Raw genomic sequence first — 22,076 nt, forward strand, 5'->3', positions numbered from 1 at the left:
CACCACTAGCACCGATATAAATAGCACCCGGATGTGAACCGACAAGTTCATTTAAAACAACAATAAAGGTAAATGTACGTGTGTCTCGAGCAGGTGTATTTTTTTTTTTAATAGGACGCACCGAGGTAAGCTGGTTTACGTTTATAAATGACGCTTTGTCTTAGTTTGTAGTGACACCGACCGCTGCGTTGGAAAAAAGCCAGCAAATTCGAGGCTACATGGTTAGCTAGCAGCTAACAGCTTACCAAATATGAGCGCAGTTTTTCCGAGTAAATTTGACGTTTAAAACTGCGTTAATCTGGTAAAATGAAAATGTAACTAAATTGTTCTCCTGTTTTAATAGTTTTTAGTCTCATAACCTTATCTCGATAAGATATACAGAAGTCAGTATACCGTTTGATTAATGAAAAACAATAGCGTTTGAGCCACATTTACATTACAACAACATACAAATTTAATTTAATTTTACAAGTGTAATTATGTGCTTAAATGGCTGCTATCTCCAGTTTTTGCACTCAAACACACAGGTCTACAGTTTTTCATCAATTAATTATCAATTTACTTTCTTTCCTCTTTTCTATTTAAATCAGCAATTTTCACATTTACAGAGGAATCGTAACTCTTGAATTTGGGAATGTGTTTTTATTCTTTAGCTCCAGCATGAAACTTCTTGTCCCTCTTTAAATTTTATCCCTATATTTTTTTTGCAGGGAGATGCAGTGTGGCTCCACATTCCCAAAGCGTATCCAGCTGAAAGTCCACTGACAAAGGACAGGCACCGTGTATGGTATGTTCAGTAAATTTAGTAGTACTGTAATCGAGACGTATTAAAACGGGAGATTGTTGTCACGTGTGTGACGCAGCCAGGACTCAAGAAAGCCAATTGTGTTTTTAAGTTCAGACTCAACAGGTGGTGATGCCTCACCAAAGGCCACTCGTCGCCATCATCACGACGCTCCTCGGCGCCACCTTCGGCGGTCTTCTCGTGTGGCGAGCGTTTAGCACCAGAAAGAAGCGGCCGCCTTCCATCCAGAGGGAAACGCCGCTTCCTGTCGCTGCAGAAGCCAACCGGTGCTCTCCACATGAGGAGATTGAGGCGGCGGAGTATGAGAAGACACAGGCGGCCCCTCCCGTGTGCATCCCGTCCTCTGAGAAGCTACTGGCGGTGACGCCGGTGACGGTGAGCTCCCAGGAGGAATGGCAGCAGCTGTGGCCATCGATGCAGGAGGACCTGGCGGCGGTCCCGGTACTGGGACTCGACTGCGAATGGGTAAACATCAAAGAATTTGAGGAAAAATCACATCAGACTCGGACTAGGGGAATGATCAGTTGGCTTAATTATTTAATCAACTCTCAGATTTCTGTAATTCTCCATGAAAGCAGAGTTATCTGTGTGTTGAAGCAAAGGCAGGTAAATGAACTCATTACCTGCCGGTTGAGGGGAAGCACCTGTGGCTAAAGCCAATGTGTGGCAGATTTTTTTTTACTTTCTGTACCTGAATTCTCCACCTCTGATTTTGCGATCGAGGGTCACCGATTACTCAAGAGAAGTTCTAATTTTGCAAAAACAAAATCCAAATTTTACAATGTTGTCACAAGAAAAATGTCAATACTAGTTGCTTTTTCTATAAACAAAGGAGAGAAAAGTGAGAGAACTTTTATTTTGAAGGGGAAGACAACTCCAGAATTTTCTTTACAATACTCTGTTCTATGCAGCCTCGCTAGTCTAAACACAGTATTCTGATTCATTTTGTGTTTGTGGAACACGAGGCAGGCAGCATCCATCCATCTCAGAGGGCGTCCATTTTGCCACTTGTTGACTGAAAATGACATCACTTTGCTCAGGTAACGTCCAAACATGGCTCAGCTTCAGCAAACAGGTGAGCTGTGATTGGTCATTACCTGAGCAACTATGATGTCATTTTCAGTCGACAGCTAGTAGCAAAATGGCCGCCCCTGAGAGATATAAACAAACACGTATTGCTGCCTAACTCATTCCATAAACGCAAGTTTAGACCAGAAATGCAGACCAGTCGTTCTTTCCACAGGTATCAGTGAATGAGCGCCCCCAGGTGGTCTCCCTGCTCCAGCTAGCGTCCTATTCGGGGTGTTGCGTGTTGGTACGGCTTCCGGCGTTCCGCGGCGCGCAGCTCCCACCCGACCTGGTGGAAGTTTTGCGCGACCCGCACATCCTGAAGGCAGGCGTCGGTTGCCACGACGACGCCCAACGGCTGGTGCGCGACTACGGTCTGTCGCTCAAATGCACGGTGGACCTGCGCCACCTCGCTCTTAGGCAAAAGTGAGTTTCCCTGTCGTTTGTCGCAGTTTTGCTCATTCCGCTCAAGCATTTGCGGCTTTTTTCCTCAGGGAGGCGCCAGTGAGTAACGGTCTCGGCCTGAAGTCGCTGGCAGCTGATGTGTTGAACGTTTCGCTGGACAAGTCACTGGAAGTGCGCTGTAGCGATTGGGAGGCGGATCAGCTGACGCCGGAGCAGGTTATTGCACACTATTTTTACCTCCACCAAGGAATCTGGCTTTTTTGGGTCGAAAGAGTTTCATTTGAGACTCGCCACTTAAATTTTCATTAATAACCCTGGAGAACCCACGGGGTCAAATTTGGCCCCTATAAATTTTGCTACTCAAATAACAAAGACCTTTTTTTTTTTTTTACAAATTTAACTTCAAAAGTCCAGAGTGCCACTTCTGACCCCTGCATGGGGCCATCTAGTGGATGAATATTGCACTTACATGAGCCAGAGTGGTTGTGACAAGATGCTGTTTTGTTGAGCTGGAAATCAATCCAAACAAAACCATCTTCTCAGCAAACCATCAGATGGTAAAATTGTGTTTTTTTTTGTTAATCTATTTCATATCATGTTGCAGAATGCCTAGGAGTATGTTTTATATATATATATTTTGATAAATTAGCAACTCTGAGCTAGTTCAAAAAACAAGGGTTAAAATTGAAAAAAACATATTTTGGTGTTCAGTGAACTTATAGCAGTCATTTAATGTATAATTCATAATTTTCCAAAGAAGAAAAGGGTTCTTGGGTTCTCCAGGGTTATATAAAAAATATATATTTTGATTCTTTATTGCATAGTGTCCATAGATACTTTATTGATCTACAAGAAAATTCACAAATCTGTTAATGCCAATAAATATGTGTTTTTTTTTTAGATGGAGTACGCCGCCAAGGACGCCCAAGTGTCCGTCGCCCTCTTCTTCCACCTGCTTGGCCTCGGCCCCGAAGCCCACCCCACTTCTGCCAACGGGCTTTCCTACGCCACGTTGGCTGCCCGCTGCCAGGGCTTGATGGACGTGCCTTTCAGGGGCCGCTGGGCCAACAAGGCGGACGAGTGCGCAGAGAGGACAAGGCGACCGCGCGGGCCCTTGAAGGGAACGTCCTCCAGCCCCGAGAGCCTCGCCGAGTCTGGAGATCAACAAGTCCCAGACCCCAGGAAGAACAACAAAAGGAAACCACTGGGCGTGGGCTACTCGCCAAGGTGGGCTGGAATCCAGTCAGGCCGTTTCGGCTGTTGTGTGAATCGACCTTTTCGCCAAGTGTCCCACCAAAGCAGCCTTTTAGATTTTCTGTACAACATTATGAAGAGGTCTATTCTTGTTCACGTGTCAGGAAGTCTCCGCTGTACGACAACTGCTACCTGCACGCCCCCGACGGTCAGCCGCTTTGCACATGCGACAAGAAGAAGGCCAAATGGTACCTGGACAAAGGAATCGGAGGTACGCTGTTCTTGACGGGGTGTAAACACTCTCACTTCCAGTTGTGTTCTTTCTGCCACATCACTGTTTGATGTACAGTTCGTTATTTGTGAATTTGCCTTTTTAGGCAGGGGCGTACAATTGTGGTTTTACTCCATGACGCTGCATCAGAAATGGTTGAAAGTTGCGCCGAAATCAGTCAAAGAGAGAGGAGCTGTAAATTTTCTGTTTCCCGACTGACCAGGAATCCCCGAGTGTGAAATGCAAATGGTTGTCCAAAATGCATTACAAGCCTAAAGTACAAAAATTGGGGATAGACCGATAATCGGCCAGGCTGATTCTAGGTGCCAATATTTGGCATTTTGACATATGTCGGCCTTTTTTACGCAGGTCGATAAAGCTGGCATCTCACTGAGATGAACCCTGACGAAAACCCCAAATTAGCTACATTTGCATGCATTTGTCGTACAGTGAGATACAGGGAAATTTTTTTTATGGATTTATTTAAATTTACACTTTATAAAAAATTGATGCCGACACTGGGAACTCCCTACAAATTATAAAAAAAAAAAATGTAATTAATTATGTTGAAATTTGGAAAACTTAATTTACAGTCAAAAACTTCAGAGAACTATTTACTTGCTTAGTTTTTAATTTAGCTTAACACATGCTGAAGCTCCCTGCATTTTTTGTTATCATTTTTAAATCAAGCTTTCAGTTCTTTATATGTTTTAAAGGAAAAGAAAAATTGCATTTGAAAAAATGTTGACGCTAATATTTTCTCTTTTACTGCAAATAAATATCGGCTTGAAATATCGGTTACCGGTCTCTTTGACTAATAATTGCCCTTGAAAAAAAACATATCAATCTATCACTAACAATAATTTAATAAGTACCAATTCATTATTTGTTAGTTTTTATGCTCTTCCCGGTGTTGGTGCTTGTGTTGCAGTACTCCAGAGTGAGGATCCGTTTGTGGTGAGGCTTCTGTTCGAGCCATCGGGACGTCCGGACTCCCAGCAGGATTATTACCTCACCGCCAAGCAGAACCGCTGCGTGGTCTGCGGGAGACAAGACTCTTATATCAGGTTTGTTTTTTACCATAAGTGTTTTCCATAAAAATTAAAAAGAAAAAATTTGAAGAGTTTTTTTGGTGACTAGTAATAGTTCTGGGCTACAGTTAGGGTTTTAAGTGACTTTTTCAAATTAGGCCTCCAAACCAGGGTTTGTGTTTTTACAAAAATAGTGTTTCAAGCCAGAATTAGGGTTTCAAGTTATTGTTTGGGTTTTAAAATGGGATTTCAAGCGAGGGCTTGGCTTTCAAGTGATGTTTTAAGACAGCGTTGGGGTTGAAAATAGTCTTAAGTAAATCAGAATTAAGGGTTTCAAATGATTGTTTTAAACCAGTGTTAAGGTTTGGATTAGGGCTTTAAGACAGAGTTGGGGTTTCAAGCCAGAGTTTCAAGCAAGTTTTGGTATTTAAAATTGCAGTTACAAACCAACATTTTCATTTGCGGGGAAATAAGTAGGGTTTCAACTAAGGGACTGTTCAAGGCTACAGTTAGGGTTTTAAGTGTTTTTTTGTTTGTTTTTTCAAATTAGGCTTCCAAACTAGTGTTGGTGTTTTATGAATAGGGTTTCAAGTAATTGTTTATTTGCGTTTTAAAATAGGCTTTGAAGCGAGGGTTTGGCTTTAATGTGACTTTTTCCAAGTTAGCATTTTAAGACTGCGTTGGAGTTGAAAATAGGGTTTGAAATCAGCGTTAGGTTTTCATCCCAGTTTGAGGTTTTACAAAGAGTGTTTCAACCCAGAGTTAAGGTTTTAAAGGACTGTTTCAAACCAGTATCAATATTTAAAATAGGGCTTTAAGACAGTTAGGGTTCCAAGCAAGTATTTGGGTTTTAAAATGGCGTTCGTCGATGTTGAGTAGCATCAGTTTGAAAGAATGGCTTTGCATTCCCGCACCATCCTCAGGAAGAACATCGTCCCGCACGAGTACCGGCGGCACTTCCCCAGCGAGATGAAGGATCACAACTCTCACGACATCCTGCTGCTGTGCACCAGCTGCCACGCCGCCTCCAACGTGCACGACGCCTCGCTCAAGCAGCAGCTGGCGGAGGACTTTGCCGCCCCGCAGGGCTGCGAGGTGAGCATGCGGCCCATGGAGGACGCGGACCGGCGCCGGGTGCGCTCGGCGGCCCGTGCCCTCCTCACCGCCGGCGGGGGGCTGCCCTGGTGGCGCCGGGTCGAGCTGCAGGCGCTCATCAGGAGCTTCCTGGACGTGACCGAAGAGCGAGAGCTGACGGAGGACGAACTTCGCCACGCCGCCTCATTGGAGACCAGGTGACCACGCCTTCACACTTGCTGCGTATTGAGGGTCATTGGGTTAAAGCAGGTGCTACTATTTCAAGCCAGGGTTAGAGTGTCAAGCCTGCGTTTGGGTTTCAAATTTCACTTCAAGACCCGATTAAGGTTGCGAGTTCAAAGCAATTATTAGGGTTTCAAACCTTAGTGTTTCACAGCCCAGGTTAGGGTTTTGAAATTTGTGTTTCAACTCAGGGTTCACAGAACCTAATTTACCCCAATCCTGGGTTAGATTTTCAAACTAAGATTTGGGTTTGAAATTAGGATCCTAAATTTAGGTGACTGTTTCAGCACATGATTAAATTATTGGATTAGGATTTCAAACTTGATTAGGATTTTTAGCAAAGATTAAGGTTTCAAGCCTGGGGTAGTGTTCCAAATTTAGGGTTTGAAGACATGGTTAAGGTTTCAAATCCATGATTGGGTTAGTTTAAATGGGGGTGAGAGTTTTAATTTAGCGTTTAAGCAAAGATATGATTAAGGTTTGAAATTAGATTTTCAAGCCTGTGTTAGGGTTTTGAACTTTGTTTCAAATCAGGGATAGGGTTCAAGGATTAGGGTTTCAAACCTGGGTTAAGTTTTCAATTTGGGTTTTAAAACATGGTTAAGATTTCAAATCAGGCTCCCAATCTTAAATTTGAGTTGCATTCGGGTTAGTTTAAATTTGGAGTTTGAAGCCAAGGTTAGGGTTTCAATTTAGGTTTTGAAGCAAAGAATATGATTTCAAGCCACATTTAGGGTTTCAAAATAGCTTGGTTTCCAAACCTGGGTTACAGTTTGAAATTATTGTTTATTATTAGGGTTTCAGACATGGTTAAGGATTCAAATTAGGGTTCCAAACCTTGATTTGTTTCCAGGGTTTCAATTGAAGCTTTTGAGCAAAGATATCCTAATCATCAATCAAGTCTAGGGTTAAATTTTCAGACCGGGTTTTATGTAAAATGTTCCGTTTTTAAGATTTCAATGTAGGGTTTTAAGCCAGGGTTTGTTTCTTTGAAGAAATCAAAGTTGCGACCCTCTCCTCAGGATTTCAAACGAGGCGTACATGTGCCACGGCCTGAAGGTAGTGCGCGCCTACGCCGAGCGAGGCCCGCATGGTCTGATGGAACTGGAGCGGCGCTGGAGGCAGCACTTCCTGTCCACCATGCGCCCCAAACACCTGCCGCCGCTCTGGTGCGTCCAGCACAAGCACAACAAGCTGCTCCGCAAGTACAGCGAAGACCTGCCCGTCAAAGACGACTAAATGTTGGTCACCGAGCTTTGCAATCGCCACGCCGTGGTAGGATTTTGCTTTTAAAAAAAAACCAAACAAAACAGATAGAAGTGACAAATTTGTGAAATTTACAGAGATTTTTAAAAAAAAACTAGACACGCAGCTGCCTGCTCTTAATCCTTACACATTGCAGGTTAGCAGCTAACGCTAACGAGGCTCATCCTTAACGTTTCTGGTCGCTCTCGCCCACTTTTCTTTTTCTATTGTCAGCCTCGCTCAATAGATCAAGTTGCGCTCTTTTGAAAATGTCATCTTTTTTGATCCCCTTGAATTTTTCTGAAGATGAGATTTTGACCGGCGTTCACAGTGACGACGAGAGCGACGCTAATGCTAAACGCTAAACGCTTACGTTTCTTCTTGCTCCTGCCTGCTGTTTTTCCCGCTTGACTATTGACCTTTTCAGTCAATAGATTCAGTGACCATTTCATCTTTTTGGATCCCCTTTAATTTATTTGAAGTTGAGACCCTAACACAACCAAGTCATTTTGTTGTGCCTTCTGCCCACTTCCCTCAACTGTTGTCCTTTCAGTCAATAGATCAATTTTCCACTCTTGAATATGTGAGCTTCTTGGATCCCCTTTCATTTATTTTCAAATTGAGTTTTTGGCACGCGCTCGCACCGGGGGGCGTAGCAACGGTAATGCTAAGTCCTTAGTCCAGACTATTGGCCATTTCAGTCAATAGATCATGTCGTACGCTTTAAAAGCTTAATTATTTTTTTTGATTCCCTTTTATTTATTTCAAGATGAGATTTTGAGCATCTTAATCAGGGGCGGGGGGGAGTGACGCTAACAGCTAGCTCGTGCGTAAAATGCTCCCTTTCCCAGGGGCGGGATGCCTTCCGAGGTCCATGTTCTAGTGGGTCTCCTCGTCCCGATTATAGCCCAAACGCACCACTAAGCCCGTTGAGCGTGATTAAGACGACGACTCCGAAGCGGACAGAAAATGTTGTCTTTGTAAATGTGAATGAAATACTGTTAATAAAGTTTGTAATGAAATTGAAAGACAAAAAGACAAGACGCCACATTCACTTTGTTTTTATTCTCTCGTACAAAATCACAGTTTTCATAAATAGTCTGTAAAAGCAGTAAAAAAAGAAAAGTGGTTATGAATCGCTTGAGACGATCACATTTTTAATCGTTTACAATCCAAGCTATGCTGGGTTAAGGCCTCTAGATTTTGGCATGAGAACGATCAGTCCCTGGAAAATATGTCCCAAAGACGAGTGGACAGATCGTTTCGAAACGGTCGGTGTCGGACACTACGGACGACTGCAACAGTGGCACACGAGGCGGCTCGTTCCAGAAGGGCTTGCATTCCACTAATGCCATTTTCTTTTTTTACAAAAGTGGCGGTGGCAAGGAGTGAAAAGTCACTCTGACATCTTTTTTTTTTTGTTTGTTTTTGTAAAACTGCATTCCCACCAAAACCTCCGTCAGAAACCCCGGATGACGTTTCTGCCCAAGGTTTTGCATGCTAAAGTACTGCATATCCTTACGGGGACCATTTTAAAAAGTGAACATGTGGGAAGTCACAGGAGGGTCCTGAAGGGTTTTTAGTCCAAGTCTCACACACAGACAACTTGAGTTTTTTCAGTCACTTTTTTTTTTTTTTTTTTTTTTTGCCAATAAAACACAAATTTGAGATGCATTTTATGGGAGGGAAAAAAAGATTGTCACGTTAACAAAAGCTCCCAAGTGACCAACAGAAATGGAGGGATTTGCTTCCTGGTCTTAAAGTCCTTCAAGTGGAAGTCAACCTTAAACATTTATAGACAATAATATGTGACCTCATTAGTCTTTTTATCCATCTCAGTGGGCGGCCATTTTGCCACTTGCTGTCGACTGAAGATGACATCACAGTTGCTCAGGTAACGACCAATCGCAGCTTACCTGGTTTTTTGAAGCTGAGCTGTGATTGGTTGTGACCTGAGCAATTGTGATGTCATTTTCACTCGACAGCAAGTGGCTGCCTTGTGATATTGATTCAAGAAATAACTGCTGGGATTTTGCTGCTTAGAACACATTATTATTGTCAAGAAATATTTTTGGGTTGACTTCAGAGTCCAATTGCAGTTCCCAATTACTAACCCACATAAAGCTTGCATGAAACTTGGTCGAGGTCTCAAAGCAAAGGCCGGAGTCTTAACCCAAGTCCAGTGCAGTCGCTTGCAAATCTTAAGTCATTTTGGATCGATTCTCGTGTGAATCTTTTGGTCCAAGTCCTGGGGAGTTCTAAAGGGTTTAGTTCAGTTCTCGCATAGAGACAAGTTTCTAGGAAATCAGGAGTCACTACACGTTCTAAGCTACTAAATGATGTGAAACTTGCATGAAACGTGGTCCAAATCTCAAGCAAATAGTCTTTCAGTCTCAAAAGTCTCTTGGTTCAACTTTTGTTTGTTTCACTTCTTTTGGTCCAAGTCTCAGGTTAAGTAGTCCACTTTTATTTGGTCCTGGCCTTAAGCAAGTTGTAAATACATGATCTTAATTTGTAGGTTTCTTTAGAGTCCAGTACAGATTACACATAATTTGAGTCCCAAATATTTTGGTCCAAGTGTCATTCAAGTCTTTTGGTACAAGTCTTGAGCCACTTTGTAAGTGTTTGTTGGGTTCCAGATTTTTTATTATTATTTTTTTTTGGTTCCAGATTCTTGACCACGTGACTCCCAAAGTTGCAAGCCATGTCTAAATTAATTGGATCGAGTCTCACATCTTTTCTCAAAGGAGTCCGAGTTTCGTCCATGTTTTTTTTTGCCATGTTCCAAAGTCATTCGGACATTTCATGCAAGTTCCACATCGTTTAGCCTCAAGCTAATTTGTTGTAAATAATTTAGATTTCATTGGACTGTCGTTTAGGTTCTGTGTCTTTAGTCACTTGGACCACGCAACTTAACCAAAAGTACCAAATGAGTCACAAAGTTGCTAGTAAGACCAAAGTCCTTGAGATCAAGTCTCAAGAGAGCCCTGAATTTTTTTTGGGGGGGCGGGGCCAGGTAACTCAGAGATACCACATCATTTGATCGAACTCTCATGCAAGTGTAAAGTCCTTCTGGTCCAAGTCTATAGTTCCCAGGTTACTTGTTCAAAACTGTTCCTTTTCCTTCGTCCCGGAGACATTATTGCTTTACAAAAACATCCCACATTGTTCTCGTCTCTTGCTCTGGGACAGAAGACCGGGAACTTTTGTTTTTCACAGCTTGAGCTACGGCGCGTCTAGTAGTGGTGCGGGTTTCCCGAAAGGACCCAAAAGTTGCTGGTGTGTTTGTGGTGGGGTGGTGGGCGGGGTAACAAGTTCTTTGGAGTTAGTTTGACTTGAAACATTGGCACACGTTATCAAAATAAATACCCTGGAAGCTTGGCACTGCTGGGAAAGGATTTGTTTAAAAAAAAAAAAAAAATAAAAACTACTACAGAAACCATAGAGCTATTCAAATTGACTTTTTTTTTGTCAGCTCAAAGCTACACCAAAATGTTGTATCTAACACCTAGGAACTATTAGTGCTTTTTCTTTGTCATATTTCTTCATCTTTTTCCAAGCAAGCAATCAAAACCAAGCGGTGTATCATCATACCTTCCATTTTCAATTGGCAATCCAAAGACAAACCCTGAAAACGTGACTTATCTTGTTGCGTTTTTTGTTTTTGAATCGCTTAAGACATTTTCAAAAATGTCCCTCCATATTTCCATTTTTGGCACTCAAAATGTGGGACTCCTCTTGACGAACACATGAAAATTGCATTCACTAACATCCACACAATATACTAAAGTAGATGCCTGAAATAATAAATAAATACAGTAAAACATTTAATCTTGTCCTGTCTTCATATTTAGCCCCCTCAGTCATTGTATTTTTTACATTTGACACGATTTTCTGAAGGAGTGGAATTTTGTACAAGCTATTTCAGCGTCTTTCCTTCCTTGCACCGTTTTTTTTTTTTAATCATGCCAAATTAACAAACCAAACGCCCTCCCCCCCCCTCCACCCCTTTTTTTTTTTTCCACTGGAGATAGAGCCAGGTTGTTGTAATTTCCGATAGAAGCCAACAGATGGTGGCAAAAGACATGCTTATGCCTAAATATGTGTGTCTCAATTCGGTTCAAAATACTACTGAGGTGCATGAGCACAAAAATGGTAAATAAGAGAGAATTGGTTCCCAAAATTATCTTCGAATGCTGAACCACGATTACAAAAATGCTGCAAACGAGATAACTTTTTTTTTTTTTTTTTTTTTTTACTAATGCGCCTTTCCAAACTTCCAGGTCACATAAACACTACATATTTGAATATAAATCAACTATATTTTCCTCTTTGTATTTTTGATCCGAGCCCAAATTTTACACTAAAAAATTTAGAAATGTTCAATTTAAAGTCAAATAACAAAAAATAAATAAATAAATCACGTTTTCAGTTGCCACTTGAAAATGAAAAGAATGAATGAAAATCTTCCTAGCAATAGACAAAAGTCAAGCTTTTGGTTGGCTCAGCTGGGAGTTCTAGCAGAGCCTCACAGGTGACCCCCTAAGGCGCTGGTGACGGGCTGCTCCGGGGCCCTGGTGAGGGGGCCCGCCGACTGTCCCTGCAGCCGCTGTAGCTCCAGGATGCTGTCAATGGCGCTTTGCAGATGTTCACTGAGCATGCTGTCTTCCTGCAGAGAGCCGGGTGGCGGGCTACGGGGCGGCGGCGGCGGCGGCGGTGGCAGCGGTGGCGGCGGCACGTCCAGCCTGAGGCATTTCACCCTGGGGGTGTCCTGTGGATCTGGCGCTTGAAGGTTTTTCTTTTTGGATTCCGCTCCGTTAGGGATCTTGTCATCGCGCCGAGCGTGCCGTGACGCTCCGTTGGACAGCCGCCCCGCGCGGTCCCGCTCCACCACCGCCCCCACCGAATCGTCGATGGAACTGTGCACCACCTTGCGAGAGCCACACTCCTGCTTGATGGTGAGCCGGAGACCCCCCCGCGAGCTGGAGCGGTACGTCTTCAGTCCAGGCGGGCGGTCCGACTGTCTGGTCCAGACGGCGATCGAGGCCTGGGATGACGGTGGAGGCTGCGAGCTCCCCGAGGAAGATGCTGATGAAGTCAAGGACATCAAGAAAGACTCTGAAATAATAGGAGATGTTTGTCAACAGTATGTGGAAACGCAGTTGTCCCAATATTTTTGGAGCGGTCTGTATACCGGTGACGTTTGCGTATTGCTAACCTGGGTCTCTGTGTGCCCGCCGTCTGTCTTCTCCCAGGGAAAAGCGTTCCGCCTGCAGGAAGAGGCGCTCCAGCATCACCATCTCGGCGGACGGACTCTCCTGCTGCGGGAAAGGGTTCCGTTTTTTTTCCACCAGGGCACACACACTAACAAATAATCCTGTTTTCTTTTGGTTTACCCATGCTTCCTGGACCAGTAGCTGCCTGTATTTGTTTACCATGTCCTTGGTGCGCTGCAGCAGGAATCGTGATACCGTGTCAAACTCCTGGTCCACTACAGGAGGAACCACATCACAGTGACATTCGTGGGTGATACAGACCGAATCCTACTGCTAGAGCAAAAATTGAAGGTAAGTTATTTGACCTGACTTAAATTGAAAGTCAACCTTAAACTTTTCTTGACAATGTTATACTGTATGTGACCTCACTAGTCTAAACATGACTTTTTTTTTTTTTAATTAATATTACATTTCTGGAATATGAGTTATGAAGCAAAATCCAGCCGTTTTTATCCATCTCACGGGCGGCCATTTTGACACTTACTGTCGATTGAAGATGACATCACAGTTGCTCAGGGCTCAGGCAACGACCAATCACAGCTCACCTGTTTTGTGAAGCTGCGCTGTGATTGGTTGTTACCTGAGACATGAGCAACTGTGATCTAATTTTCACTCGACAGCAAGTGGCAAAATGGCCGCCTTCTGATATTGATAAAAACGGCTGGATTTTGCTGCATATTCCACTATTGCAATGTTAATCAGAATACCGTATTTAGACTAGTGGGGCTGCATAGAACATATTGTCAAGAATTTTTGGAGTGGTTGACTTCCCCTTTAAAGATGTTAATTGCCTATATTAACTCATTCACTGCCATTGACGGCTATAGACGTCAAAAATTAATTAGAACTATTTCTATTTAACATTTTTTTCCACTTTTGTTAACAAGAGTGTGAAAACCTAGAATTTTTTTTATTGTACATTTAGAACAGATATAAAATTTGTGATTAATCGGGAGTTAACTAGTGAAGTCATGCAATTAATTACAATTAACATTTTAATTGCCTGACGCCCCTAATTTTTTATAATCTTTTCTTCTTTTTTATCAGTGTCAGGTGAATAACATTTTTCATTGTAATTAATCACATGACTTCAATAATTAACTCCCGATTAATCACAAATTTTATCTGTTCTAAATGTACAATAAAAATATAATTTTTTTTTAGGTTTTCATACTCTTATTAACAAAAGTAAAAAAAAGTGGAAAACTAATAGAAATAGTTAAAATGAATTATTGACGTCTACAGCCGTCAATGGCAGTGAATGAGTTAATAATTTCAATAGTTCGAAGCATACGGCAAATGTATTATCATTATAAGCGGACTTTGGCGCCATCTTGTGGTATCGTAGAATGTGATAGAAAAAGAACAAAATGCAATCAGTTGAGTTTTTCAGCAAACAATCGATGACAAAAAAAAAAAACACGAGTAGATCAATTTGCAAATTAGCAAAGGATTCTTCTCAATTCATCAACATGCACAAAAGCGTTGTCGGCCAACCTAAAGCTAAATCCTCCTGAGAGGGCGGGTGTCCGGCGCAGACGTGGTACGGCAACAGGCGGCGGGTGGCATCTGTCAGGGTGCAGAAGGCCGGGCTGGTGCGCGGGTGCTGGACCGCCAGGTGGTCCGAGCAAAGCAGCTGCTGGAACCTGACGTACAAAATACAACATCACAGGCAATTCGGGAATATTTAAGTTCAGTAAGATGTAGCTTCAGTTAGCCTTCATTTTTACATTTTTGTTTTTATTTTGTTAAATGGGAAATCAACTCCATTTTTATTTTTTGACAATAATATGTTCTATGCAGCCCCACTAAATAATATTGCGTTAGTATGAGTTAAGCAACAAAATCCATCCGTTTTTATCCATCTCAGGGGGCGGCCATTTTGTCACTTGCTGTTTAGCGAAAAGGACATCGCAGTTGCTCAGGTTTCAGGTAACAACCAATCACAGCGTAGCTTTAGAAAACAGGTGAGCTCTGATTTGTTGTTGCCTGAGCAACTGTGATGTCATCTTCAATCAAAACCAAGTGGCAAAATGGCCGCCCCCTGAGATGGATAAAAAACGGATGGATTTTGCTGCTTAACTCCTATTCCATAAATTTAATATTAATCAGAATGTCATGTTTATACCAGTACAGTCACATGTAACATATTATTGTCAAGAAATGTTTAAGGTTGACTAAGGCCCACCTGTGGTGTCGGGTTGCTGGTGTTAGGATTTCCTCCTGCTGCAGCTCCACGCCTGCCAGCTGCGTTGACAAAAGATGATGATTATGGGAGCAATGTTAAAATGTCACGCAGTTTCCATTTTCCCACCTGCTGGTTTCCTGGCGCGGGGCCACCATCCTTGGGAGCCGGGAGCCCGCCCCGGTGGCGCTCCTGGGTGCTGGGAGAGGGCGTCCGGACGTCCGGAGTTAGTGCGTCGCTCTCGACGACCAAGGCAGCTGTCGGTGCTGACACAGGTGTTGTTTTTAGACGGACTAAAAATGCATTCTCTCTAGGGTTGAAGTCTAGAAAATGGATGCACGTGATGAAGAGGAGAAACTCACTGTTTTGTGTGTGCTGTCGGACAGGGGTGCCCACCCACCCTGCAGCTGAGGGGTCCGGCTGTTGTTGAGGCACTGGGATGCTGGGGGTCAAAGGGGGCTCAGAGGACGGGGCCTGGGAAGGCGACGAAAGCGCCCCCCCGCTGTGGACGAACAAAGCCTGCGAGCCCGGGAACTGATGTGGAACCCGGCACAGGACTTGCTGCCGTGGGGAAGAAGAGCCCTCTAGTCCAGGAAGGAGGTTTGGATCGGGGAAGGTGGCAGGGTCCTGGAGCGAAGGGGACGAGCCCAGCAGGGACGTGTCCTCAGAGTCGGAAGGGTCCGACGTGGTGGTCGCTGGTTGGCTTTCTTGCTCGTTGTCCACGGGCGGGGCGGGAGAGTCCACAGGTGCCGACCCAACCAACAGGTCGGATGTGATGGGAGAGCCAAGTGCTTGCTGAGGTTAGATGACATTTTAATAATTATTTTTCGTATTTATTACTCTTTTTCTTGTAAAATTATGACTTTTGTGACTGTTTCCACAAAAAAAGGACAATTTTCAGACAAAACCATTCTTCTAAACTTTTTTCTTCTAAAATTACATAATTATGACTTACTGCTCCTAAAAAAACAAAAATGTATTATCATGAAATTCAACCTTTTTCCAGCTAATCCAATTACAACTTAATGACTTTTATTCTTCTTAAATATAAAAAAAAAAAAAAATTATAAAGAGTTTCGGTCTGAGGTTCTGACCTGTTTTAGTTGTTGCATAAAGTCCTGGTTCTGACTAAGGGACCGGGCCACATCCTCCACCACTTGGGCCACGTTGGGGGCGGGAGGCGGTTCTGGTGGGGTAGACAGGACGGTCGCCACGGGCGGCGAGGGGGCAACGGGTTGCACCGACACCTGCTGCTTGCTCACCTGACCCAAGCGCTGCATGGGTGGAAAATTACAACTTGCAATATTATTTCATTCTCGTTGGTTAGTTTTTGTTTTTTCTCGTGCAATGACAATTTTTTTTGTGTGCACAATTTTGAATAACACCTTTTTATAAAATACTGCCTTTCTCACCTACACTCCCCACTTTATTCTGCTAAAATTCAAAAATGTTAATTCTCGTAAATTTATATTTTTTTAAAAAAATAATTATTGTTAAACTACAACTTGTAAATTACTCTCATTCAACTTAAATTATGACATCCCCCATATAAGATTACAACTTTTTATTTATTTAATTTTTTACTAATATTACATCTTTTTTCATGTAAAATTCCTCAATTTTTCTTGTTTAAAAAACAATATCTTAAAATTGTGGCCTTTCTCACATAAATATTATACATTTATTTTCATAAAATTCCCCAATTTTCTCTGCCAAATGAAAACTCATATTTTTATCCTAGTAACTTATGTCTGTTTTAATGTAAAATTCTGACTGGAAAATTACAACTTGTAATATTATTTCATTCTCGTTGGTTAGTTTTTGTTTTTTCTCGTGCAATGACAATTTTTTGGTGTGCAAAATTTTGAATGACACCTTTTTGTAAAATACTGCCTTTCTCACCTACACTTCCCACTTTATTCTGCTAAAATTCAAAAATGTTAATTCTCGTAAATTGATATTTTATACTTGGAATTCCCCCCAAATGTCCTTTTTTTTTTAAATTGTAAAACTACAACTTGTAAATTACTCTCATTCAACTTAAATTCAACTCTTTTTTAAAAAAACTAATATTACATCTTTTTTCATGTAAAATTCCTCAATTTTTCTTGTTTAAAAAACAACATCTTAAAATTGCGGCCTTTCTCACATAAATATAATACATTTATTTTCATAAAATTCCCCAATTTTCTCTGCCAAATGAAAACTCATATTTTTATCCTAGTAACTTATGTCTGTTTTCATGTAAAATTCTGACTGGAAAATTACAACTTGTAATATTATTTCATTCTCGTTGGTTAGTTTTTGTTTTTTCTCGTGCAATGACAATTTTTTGGTGTGCAAAATTTTGAATGACACCTTTTTGTAAAATACTGCCTTTCTCACCTACACTTCCCACTTTATTCTGCTAAAATTCAAAAATGTTAATTCTCGTAAATTGATCTTTTATTCTTGGAATTCCCCCCAAATGTCCTTTTTTTTTTTTTTTAATTGTAAAACTACAACTTGTAAATTACTCTCATTCAACTTAAATTATGACATCCCCATATAAGATTACAACTTTTTATTTATTTTATTTTTTACTAATATTACATCTTTTTTCATGTAAAATTCCTAAATTTTTCTTAAAATTGTGGCCTTTCTCACATAAATATAATACATTTATTTTCATAAAATTCCCCAATTTTCTCTGCAAAATGAAAACTCATATTTTTATCCTAGTAACTTATGTCTGTTTTCATGTAAAATTCTGACTTTTCTTTACTCGTGTAAAATTCACAATTGGTAAATTACTTTTATCCACCTTAAATGACCCCCTGTAACTTATAGACTAATATTAAGTCGTCATTAATTTTTTTTTTTTCCCCAAACTACAATAACTTCTTTACTCCCACCAAGTTCCAACATGACCAAAGAGCTACAAGTTGTAAACCTCTAACGTGATTGGGTACGTCACCTGCTGATGGAAATTTTCCTCTGTGCCGCTCCTCTCCTCAGGGATACCTCCCTCGGGTAGAAGCACCACCGAGGCCGTCTGGAGGCCCAGCTGGGCGTCGGTGACTGCCGCCTGCGCCGGTTGAGTCGCGAAAGGCAAACCCTGCACCACCGAGGGGGCGTTGACGTTGATCAAAGTGATGTGGTTTCCCAGAGCCGGTCCGTGCACCAGGGCGGCCCTCTGCCCCTGCCCGCCGTTGACGTAGCTCCCGGCGAGCTGCGCCGGCATCTGGAAGACGGTCGGGGAAAAGATGGTGGCCTGGCCGAGGGCGAGCTGCCCCGTGGTGGTGAACACGGGGCTGAAGTTGAGCTGTCTCTGGGGCACGGTTAGGATTTGTGAGCCGTCCACGATCTGCCCGCTGAAGGGAGTCCCCCGTGGGCCTGGAGGGGCGGCGGTCAGCAGAGGTCCGGCAGCAGGCTGGGTGATGGTAACCTGGGACTGACCTGGGAGAAGGAACTGGTTTTGGCCTTGAAAGAGTCCCTGAGGTTGGAGCATGAAGGAGCCGCCCTGGTTGAGCAGCTGCAGGCTGACGGGTTTGGGGAGGGGCTCAGAGGGTGCCGGAGCGGAGGGCTTCTGAGAAAGGAGAATATTTGGAGAGGCGGTCCCAGGAACGAGCGTGAGACCCGGAGCCGGTTTTTGCCCTAATGGCTTTGGGCTAATCTGGACCAGTCTTGGTTGGATGCTGATGGGCAGCTTGGGTTGGATGGGGTGAGGGGCGCGCTGCAGGACGATCCCCGGGGCAGGGGTGATGAGAGGTCGGGTGCTCGCGACTTTATTGACAATCATACCGGAACTCTGAACCAAGGAAGTCTCCGATGAGGGGACGGGGAAGACATTCCCAGGTAGGAGCCCCATCAGCTGAGGAGGGGGGGCGGGTTTTAAAGAGGGGCACCCTGGCCCCACGGCCAGCAAGGAGGGTTGTGGCGGCTCCACGGCCGCCTGAGTGTCTCTGGGCAAGGTCGTCGCCCCGGCCTTTGTTACAAACGGCACCGCGGGAGGCGTTAGGACGGGCGGGTAAAGTGAGTCCCCCGTTTGAGTGACGGTCTGCTCCGTGATGTCGGCCTCCTTCAAGCTCTGCTGCAGGATGTCGCAGCAAGCCTCTTCCTCTTCCTCTTCCTCTTCCTCCTTCGCCGACACCTGCAAAGCCAACACTGATTAAGCCTCATTGCGTTTCATGACCATTTCAACTTGAGCCTGTTTCATGTTTTTCCTTCTTTTATTTTTCATTACTTGAATGCACTGTGTGAATGCTGAAAGCATTTTCTTCTGGCAGTTATTTTTGACATGCATCTACTTCCACATAATTCATCCGATTCACATCATTCCAGTTTCAACATATTCCCAAAATTCACGCCTTGCAGGCTATTACCTTTCCCATTCCAAAAATGTACAGTGTTCCCAAAATTCACAATTTTCGACCAAAAATTCCCCATTCATTCCCAATGGGACATTCAACACAACAGATTCACATTGTTTTCATTTAAAATTCAAAAGATTCCGCACATTTTAACTCCCCTTGGTAACAATTTTCAACATGTCTATAATTTGCACATACCACCAAAAAAATTCTGCATTCATTTCCATTCCAGGTCGTTCAATATCATTCCAAATGTATCCCTATTTTCATTCAGAATTTCAGCATTCACACACATTTTTTTCTGTAAATTGCAAATGTCTAGTTGGTGTAAAGTATTCCTTGACTAATTCTTACCTCCTCCATCGACTGGCATCCGGGTGCAACCGGAGGCTCCCCTTGCGGCACCTCCCCCCGCTCGGGGTCGTCTGCGCCCTCCGGTGACGAGAGGAGGGCCTCCTCCAGGAAGGAGAGATCCACGCAGCCGGTTGGCGGCGTACTCGGGGAGCATCCGTCATCCCCCAGCAGTGAGACGGGACTCTGGAGGCCGCAAAGAGACAGGAAGACATATTCACACTCTGTACATAAGGTAGCGGTGACTTCTTTTTTTTCTTGTTTTTTTTTTTTACCGTCAATCAATTCGGTGCCAAATCATTGTTAGAAATTCAAACTTGGACGGTCTCAAAATACCACAAGCTTTATGTATGTGTGCCATCTGAGTTTGATTTTGAATTTCTTAAAAAAAAAAATTTAACCAATAAAAATAATAATAATTTCCCACCACTAAAAAATTGCACGTGGATGTTTTGTTCCCATCAGTTTCAATTTGAGTTTAAGATGAATTTTTGACAATGATTTTATTTTATGGCAGGAAGAAAAAGAAAAAAACTAGAAACATTAATGCAATTTTTTATATAATAAATTAAACACCCAAATAAAGCACAGATATCTAAAAAAAATCTGCCAATTATTTGTACTTTGTCACTTGCCACCTGATCGACACTCACCGGGGCATCTGCGAAGAGGGACGTCTCCCCAGAGGAGGCGCTAATAAGCAGGTCTTCGGTCTGCAGCTGGCGGTAGGAAATGAGGAAACATTTTAGAGCTAAAATGGAAGCAATCAACTTAGCTGCGGAAGATTTTCCCTCTTTCTTTAGTCACCTCAGCCGTCCCATGAAGGAAGTCGTTCAGGGCTTGGGGGTCACTAAAACACAAAGGAGTCACAATTCCGTCTGAAAACACGCACTTTTTATTGGCAATAAAAATTTGCTATCACAAATTCATCTACGGCGATGCCATGAGGCACACGTGGCCCAACTCGTGAGTTTTCTTTCCCAAAATCTGAGCCATCATTTGGCTCTTTTATTTCCAGAGGAGGCCGCACAATGTCCATTGAATAGTAGCAAAAAAATATGTTCAGTGGTTCTAATTCTAAATGCTTTGAGTTCAAAGCACAATCATGGCACAAATTAGCTCATATACTCAAGTTACCACTGTATTTCATACTAAGAGTATTTTTTTAATTTTTTTTTTACCTGGAGCAATTACAACTTCATACAGTGCTGTGCTATTTTCTAGCCCATTTTAGGACAAAAACTCACCACAAAACATCAAGAAGACAAGTCCCGTCTTCATCCTCCATGTCCACTGCAGAGGAAGATCCCGCATATTAAACACATAAACAGCAGGTCTGTGAAAATGTCTTCTCTCATTATGTGTGTGTGTGTAAATTAAGATCTAACATAATTAAAAATAAAATGCCAGTAAATTGTATTATTTTTTTATCAGATATTTTGTATGCGTTTTCATGTTTTGCACATTTTTTTAAGAATAACTTAAAAGAAGTTCAGATTTATTATATGATAAAATGTCACCACCAATGACTTTAAATTTCGTAATTGAAGATAAAAAAAACAAAAGGTCAGTAAAATGTGCCTTTTAAATGATGTATATGTAAAAAATGCATTTTATGTTATTTATATAAAAAGTACTACAAAGAAATTCTAAATTTTGAAATTTTTAGTTATTTAAAGGTGCATTGTGCCGTTTAAAAAGGTAATATTAAAACTTTTTATACATTATGCATGTTCCACCAATGCCCAGATGAGTACAAAGAGCCCTGACTGTTTTACATATACGTAGCTACGTAGCTATATATATATATATATGTATGAATAAAAAGTAAACCGGTCAGTAACTTCTTTAGATTCTTACTTTTTTTTTTTATTAGGTATATTAAAACTTTGTTTAAATTCAACTCCACAAATTATGACTTGTTTTTAGGATTTAAATGTTCTGACTGTTTATGACTATATTCAATGATGAGAAAGAAACTCAAGTATCAACTGTTTTGGTTTTTTTTTTCTTTAAATGTTGTATATTAAAAAATTGTGCCATTTTAAAAATATTTTTAATAATATAAAAAGTTCAACTTAAAACATTATGACTCGTGTTCATGATCAAAATGTTCCAAATTCAATTATTTTGCATACGTAAATGTTTAAATGTACTTAAAAAAAAAAAACATTTTTATTGTTAAATTGTACCAAAAAAATAAAGTTCAATTCAAAAACAAAAAAACAAAACGATTATCGTTTCGTTTCTATGAGAACGCCTGCCAGTGACGTCATCGGACAACATCGCTAAAAGTTAAGCCATTATAGTCATTATTAAAGCCCCCCCCCCCCCCCCCCCCCCGCTCCGCTCCGCGGGTTGGGGGAGCCCCCCTTGCCCCCACTGCACCTACTTCACTGGCGAGAGGCTCCATACAGAGCGGTCGGTGTGAGCGCTGGTGGCCGCCTCATGGGGAGTGCCGGCCGGGTTCGGTCATCTGAAGGAGTCGCTGGCTGCTGGAGGAGGGGGGGCACTCCTGGCCGAGGAGGATGCGGGGAGACGGCGGCTGCTGGAGCATGGCTGCTGCGGAGACTCTG

At 42.3% G+C, this 22,076-nt stretch overlaps 3 protein-coding genes across 8 annotated transcripts in view; 2 read left to right on the forward strand and 1 right to left on the reverse strand.

Moving 5' to 3' along the window:
* On the forward strand, nt 1–8,386 carry exd2 (exonuclease 3'-5' domain containing 2). 4 transcript variants are annotated; one of them, XM_077560038.1, is made up of 10 exons: nt 1–68; nt 711–787; nt 897–1,270; nt 2,049–2,299; nt 2,368–2,494; nt 3,180–3,505; nt 3,637–3,743; nt 4,675–4,810; nt 5,698–6,066; nt 7,114–8,386. In XM_077560038.1, the coding sequence occupies exons 3-10, from the start codon at nt 917–919 to the stop codon at nt 7,328–7,330; spliced, it is 1,887 nt and encodes a 628-aa protein (XP_077416164.1). In that variant the 5' UTR covers nt 1–68; nt 711–787; nt 897–916; the 3' UTR covers nt 7,331–8,386. The 4 variants fall into 4 exon arrangements, with proteins under 4 accessions (XP_077416164.1, XP_077416162.1, XP_077416160.1 ...); XM_077560036.1 differs by having other exon boundaries at nt 28–125; XM_077560034.1 differs by having other exon boundaries at nt 28–125; nt 902–1,270.
* Nucleotides 8,382–22,076, reverse strand: part of LOC144046612 (BRD4-interacting chromatin-remodeling complex-associated protein) — a 14,235-nt gene continuing 540 nt past the window's right edge. The window contains exons 2-15 of one of the 3 annotated variants that reach the window (XM_077560033.1): nt 21,893–22,073; nt 20,748–20,793; nt 20,308–20,350; nt 20,154–20,219; nt 19,504–19,686; nt 17,754–18,929; nt 15,892–16,071; nt 15,160–15,592; nt 14,927–15,063; nt 14,801–14,859; nt 14,110–14,258; nt 12,733–12,827; nt 12,555–12,657; nt 8,382–12,454 (exon numbers count right to left, since the gene is read on the reverse strand). In XM_077560033.1, coding sequence (XP_077416159.1) covers nt 11,865–12,454; nt 12,555–12,657; nt 12,733–12,827; nt 14,110–14,258; nt 14,801–14,859; nt 14,927–15,063; nt 15,160–15,592; nt 15,892–16,071; nt 17,754–18,929; nt 19,504–19,686; nt 20,154–20,219; nt 20,308–20,350; nt 20,748–20,793; nt 21,893 — 3,261 coding nt within the window. In that variant the 5' untranslated portion in view covers nt 21,894–22,073 and the 3' untranslated portion in view covers nt 8,382–11,864. Of the gene's footprint in view, nt 12,455–12,554; nt 12,828–14,109; nt 14,259–14,800; nt 14,860–14,926; nt 15,064–15,159; nt 15,593–15,891; nt 16,072–17,753; nt 18,930–19,503; nt 19,687–20,153; nt 20,220–20,307; nt 20,351–20,747; nt 21,795–21,892; nt 22,074–22,076 lie in introns of those variants that run through there. The other 2 variants (XM_077560031.1, XM_077560032.1) reach the window with 2 other exon arrangements.
* The window catches only part of psen1 (presenilin 1), a 16,354-nt gene continuing 13,864 nt past the window's right edge, over nt 19,587–22,076 (forward strand). The window contains exons 1-2 of the mRNA XM_077560040.1: nt 19,587–19,735; nt 20,725–20,834. The gene's annotated coding sequence lies outside the window, so the exon portion shown is untranslated. The remainder of the gene's footprint in view (nt 19,736–20,724; nt 20,835–22,076) is intronic.

The sequence above is a fragment of the Vanacampus margaritifer genome, chromosome 1 (assembly GCF_051991255.1).
Source record: "Vanacampus margaritifer isolate UIUO_Vmar chromosome 1, RoL_Vmar_1.0, whole genome shotgun sequence".
In the NCBI taxonomy this organism is placed as follows: Eukaryota; Metazoa; Chordata; class Actinopteri; order Syngnathiformes; family Syngnathidae; genus Vanacampus; species Vanacampus margaritifer.

Bases quoted from the DNA above. Each gene is read 5' to 3' on its own strand.
- exd2 (XM_077560034.1), top strand. The intron at 2,300-2,367 runs GTGAGTTTCCCT...TTTTTTCCTCAG, and splicing joins CACCTCGCTCTTAGGCAAAA to GGAGGCGCCAGTGAGTAACG. The intron at 3,744-4,674 runs GTACGCTGTTCT...CTTGTGTTGCAG, and splicing joins CCTGGACAAAGGAATCGGAG to TACTCCAGAGTGAGGATCCG.